This window comes from Helianthus annuus, chromosome 3 (genome assembly GCF_002127325.2).
Source record: "Helianthus annuus cultivar XRQ/B chromosome 3, HanXRQr2.0-SUNRISE, whole genome shotgun sequence".
Lineage (NCBI taxonomy): Eukaryota > Viridiplantae > Streptophyta > Magnoliopsida > Asterales > Asteraceae > Helianthus > Helianthus annuus.
In genome coordinates this window covers 166,596,258-166,601,450 of record NC_035435.2, presented here as the reverse complement: position 1 = coordinate 166,601,450, position 5,193 = coordinate 166,596,258, and the positions used below count along the sequence as shown (strand labels likewise).

The 5,193-nt window shown below is 39.2% G+C and overlaps 1 protein-coding gene across 1 annotated transcript; it reads right to left on the bottom strand.

The window, feature by feature from the left end:
* Positions 1-585: 585 nt before the first annotated feature.
* LOC110930549 (probable sodium/metabolite cotransporter BASS6, chloroplastic) lies at positions 586-4,829 on the bottom strand. Its single transcript, XM_022173863.2, has 9 exons — positions 4,665-4,829; positions 4,532-4,582; positions 4,338-4,438; positions 3,248-3,375; positions 2,967-3,160; positions 2,203-2,455; positions 1,566-1,819; positions 1,373-1,455; positions 586-810 (listed from the first exon to the last, which is right to left on the bottom strand). Exons 1-9 carry the CDS (start codon positions 4,747-4,749, stop codon positions 748-750), a joined length of 1,212 nt encoding a protein of 403 aa, XP_022029555.1. The 5' UTR covers positions 4,750-4,829; the 3' UTR covers positions 586-747.
* Between the last annotated feature and the right edge of the window lie 364 nt (positions 4,830-5,193).

Below are 5,193 nucleotides of genomic sequence, written 5' to 3'. Positions count from 1 at the left end.
CATCATTGACGGTTTGGTGCGATTTTATCTTATTTCAATCTGAATATTATGAATTCGTAATCGGCTTAACCCATGCATCCCGTGCGGTCGCATCGGTATCCAAGACACGAACAAGCAAGTCTTCGGAGATGGTACTGTAAATCCATCGAAGGACCAGTGCATCTAGTTCCTTGTATGCAGCATAATCAGCGGCGGCAGAGTCAGGGGCTGCAGTCCCATCAATGTGATGCGAGACCTTGTAGGCTACGGCATGAAGTTTGAAGAGTTTGATCCATGAGGAATACGTAACCTTGGTGTCGTCCAAGGTGCGTATTTTAGACGAATATTGGTCACCAAATATGCAGGATGAATCGTGACAGCAGGTTTGGCCGAAGCTCTGGTGGGTCGTCTTTAGTCATAGCCGATCGGAAAAAAAAATGGGAATGAAAGAAAACGACGGTGCTAGGGTTTATCAGAACCGAGGCTTTGATACCATAAAAGTGGTTTATGGTATCACAAACGGGATAAATCTTGATCTCGCACTGTTATTAGGATCCAAGTCTAGCTATGGCGGATTTTGGTAGCGACAAGGACTAGCGCTAATCATGCCTAATTTTGACAAGCCCCGATACTATGAAATGGCCCGTTCTCATACCATACAAGATTTCGATTATACAAATTCCCAAAGGAATTTTTAAAAATTATAAACTTGGTTTAGAAAACAGGAGCACATGAAATATCGACTAATCGGTTCTGGATTCATGAAACTCATACTTTCTTCTTGGCCCAAATCATCACAAGAGAAAACCCCATTAGTGACATGATTACAACCTGCACAAACAGCAAGAGATGAAACAGTTAACGCGAGCCTCAGTCACTTTATGTACAAGGAAATAAGATAGGTCCCACAAAAGAAAGTAATTTATATTAGAGTAAACTGCCATTTTGGTCCCTGAGGTTTGGTCACTTTAGTCCAAAACTCAAACCTTTTAAATCTAGGTCCCCGTGGTTTCACTTTTATTGCCATTTTAGTCCAAAAATGAAATCAGCTGATATTTGGCTAATAAAATCCTGTTATTTCGTCCTTTTCCTCAGGGGCAAAACGGTCAATATAATTTAATTATAACATATTAATTAAATTAATAAAATCAGCTAATATTTGGTCATTTTGTCCCTGAGGAAAAGGACAAAATAACAGGATTTTATTAGCCAAATATCAAGCTGATTTGATTTTTGGACCAAAATGGCAATAAAATTAAAACCACAGGGACCTAGATTTAAAAGGTTTGAGTTTTGGACTAAAGTGTCAAAAGTGACCAAACCTCAGGGACCAAAATGGCAGTTTACTCTTTATATTATTTCAAGTTAGTTAACAGTTGAAAAACAAACTTACTGATATTGCAGGAGGTACGCCAACGAGTGGATCTTGAAAGAATTTATTCGCTAGCGCAAGGGCCAACAAACTACTTTGCATACCTATATAAAACAAGGTTTTATTTTAAGGGTGAGTGTCACATATTTAAATAGCGTAACGAAAATATTAGTTTTGGCCATTTTAGAGACATATCAACGAGGAAATGGTGAACCTGTTTCGTAAGAAAGTGTTCTTTGAAGAGGTTTGACTTCTGGTTCATTGCGAAAAGCAACGCCAGTAAATGCATATCCAAGTATAAACGCTGATAAATGAAATGAGGTAACAAGCAACAAAACTGATAGCCCGAAAGGCGATAAAACCGAATTTATGTTAATTGCAAGAGGAGCCCCGACACATAGAGAAGTCACTAAAACTGATAATGGCGGCAAAAAGGGTTTGATAGCACCTGATATTCTTGGCAAAAATCTGTATATACAAAAAAAAACACCCGTAAGAGAAAAATTAAAGAGTAAATTACGTTTTTGGCCCCTGTGGTTATATCACTTTTACTATATTAGCCCAAAATAAGAATTTTTAACATATCTGCCCCCATGGTCTCTATAACTAACTATTTTGGCCCCTAAGTCTAGAGATCATGGGGGCCAAAATGGTTAGTTATAGAGACCATAGGGGCCAAAATGGTTAGTTATGGAGACCATGGGGGCAGATATGTTAAAAATTCTTATTTTGGGCTAATATAGTAAAAGTGATATAACCACAGGGGCCAAAAACGTAATTTACACAAAATTAAAAAAAAGCTGAGCTTGACTTTTAAAGTCAAACTTGTTACTTGTCAAGTACATACTTACCGATTAAGAAGCAAGCCAGCGGCAACAGGCGAAACAACAATCTGCAAAATATTGGAAACCATTCCTTTTACGTCAACAGGCAGCCTCTTTCCGATGAGCAATAGAGACAATAGTGGGGTCACGAAAACCGCAGTAGCAGTAGATATTGATGTCATAACGATGCTTAGTGGGGCCATCGTGGGGTCCGTTAGAAAAGTGGCGTAATTTGACAACTGGGCCCCGCTAACACAAGATGTTAGCATGATCCCAGCACCTGAATCAAACATTCTTGGAGTTAAAGCATACATATACTAAAACAAGAATATTAAGAATAAAAGAAAAAAAAAGAGTAAACTGCCACTTTGGTCCCTGAGGTTTGGTTACTTTTGCCACTTTAGTCCAAAACTCAAACCTTTTGCATCTGGGTCCCTGTGGTTTCAGCTTTATTGCCATTTTGGTCCAAAAATGAAATCAGGTCATACTTGTCTTATAAAATCCTGCAATTTTGTCATTTTCCTCAAGGTTAAATCAGGTCATATTTGTCTTATAAAATATGGTATTTATTTATAAAAAAGAAATGATCATTTTGCCCCTGCGGAAAATGACAAAATAACAGGATTTTATAAGACAAATATGACTTGATTTCATTTTTGGACCAAAATGGCAATAAAACTGAAACCACAGGGACCCAGATGCAAAAAGTTTGAGTTTTGGACTAAAGTGGCAAAATTGACCAAACCACAGGGACCAAAATGGCAGTTTACTCAAAAAAAAATTCATATTACCTAAGGGAGTTGGAAGGCCGAACAATGTCATGGCCATTGTGCCAAACAAATAACCGAGAAACGGTTTAATAACAAATTGGCCGACATAACCGGCAATAATAGCTTTAGGTCTGTTAAACGCTTCGATAAAATCTTTTTCGCTTGAATTTAACCCGACTGCGAACATTAAGAAGCCCAAAGCCGGGGCATAATACCTGAAATAATTTTATTTTTCATATGAAACATACAGTGGATTCATATTAAGCGAAGAGTATCTTGAAAATAAGGGGATGTTAGTTAACCTGCTAGTAAACCATGTGAAAGATGGCGGATAGACAAGAGCCAATATTGTAGTGGCGATAACTACTTGAGGCAATATCGAGTTGGCTTTCTTTAAAACATCCAGAAAAGACGCCTTCTTTTCAAGTATCTGACATATCGCAAGCATGAATAATACGGCAAAAACACATTCATTATATGCTTTTTACTATGAGTTATAACCATTGAACTCGGATAGATTAGCAAAGGCTCCGTCTAAAGAAACACCATTAACACGCCATCCGGCTATATGACATAGAGAAAATGGTCATAAGGGGTGATATAACATGTTATACTGGTATATCATCGTAACTTTTTATACGGGCCGTATGAGTTGGTGTTATTAAATTACATGACCCGTGTGATGTGAGGGCTGGCAATTCCTGACATGTTTAATAAAAAGTACACTACGTAATTTTATACTTTTTCGAAAATATTAAAATTAGGGGGCTAGCCTACATCATTTCTCAGTCCTAGTACATAAAACATAGGGATGAGCAAATCGTTCCCGGTACCGGTACCAAACTGGGTACTTTTTCGGTACCGACTTTTAGCATCTTCGGTACCGGTTCGGTACGGTACCGATATTTACCAGTTTTTACCCTCAAATATTGGTACAGGTACCGAACCGTACCGAACTGGGTATATTCGGTACCGGTACCCACTTTTAGGGATTTTCGGTACCGGTTCTTTCGGTACCAGTACCGAGCTCATCCCTAATAAAACATACAACTATGTTACAAACATGAGGTATAAAGTAGTTAAACGAGTCGTATTCATGTTTGCTAGCCCTGAATTTACGCTGACACAAAAGCGACCGACATGACCGCTCATTGGGGCGCTCATTGGCGCAGCATAGCGGGGGCGGGCGGGGGCGGCCGACCCCCGCAACTTTTCGCTCAGCAGTGGAGAGTATGTAGTTTTTGTATAGAAATTTTTTGGTATATACGTTTTCGACCCCCCGTTTTATAGAATTTTTTGGGTATATACGTTTTCGACCCCCGGTCGGAAATCTCAATCTTCGCCACTATGACCGCTAACCGTATGATGCAATAGGGAGTAATAAGTTGATACCTGAGGCGAAACTGATGCAAAATCTGTAGATTCATCCGGGTCAACCCATTCAGGAGCCTCTCCAGACACACGCCTATGAACTATTAATCTGGAACCCTTACCTAACACCGATTAACAAATCAAGAATCAAATCACTCAATGTAACAGGAAACAGAATCAAAATCAAGAATCAAATAATAATAATAATGACTTACATAAAGAGAGGGTGTTGGGTCGAATTGGGTACGCAATTAGACTCTTCTTCTCTGCGAATTCGAAAGTTTAAAACTTTCAGAAAAAGAAAAAGTGATTAGAATTGTGTAATAAAAGACCAAATTGTTAGGTTACCTGAAGAACATTTTGTGGGGGAAAAGGTGGGTGTTTGATTATGATGAGAATGAAGGTGAGAGACACTGCTGGTTCTGAGGATCATCGTCAAGATTCAGAATCAGTGAAACTGAGATTCGTCAGTTTGTAGTTCTCGAAAGAGTCAAAGTATATACACTGAAGAACCCACCCCCCTCTCATATTAGCCATCCGTAGTCATAAAGCCCCTTGTAGGCCGTTATGCGACACGTGTCGTGCCACGTCACACGGGAGCTTTATGGGGCGTTATATCACTAGAGTCCGTAGTCATAAAACCCCTACCCATCATTACCTATTTAATAATTTTCAGTTTTATTAATTAATATAAAAAAGCTTGCTTGTTTCTGATTGGTCCAATCCTTTTAAAACCCTCCCCATACCGCGCTATAAATATCGCGCTCTCCCCCCAAATTCAATTCATACCGCCCTAAGTATTGGTGTTCCGGGCGTTTTTTGGGCGCCATGCTTGGCCAAAGCGCCCCATTACACAAGGGCTTAAAAGAGCAACATG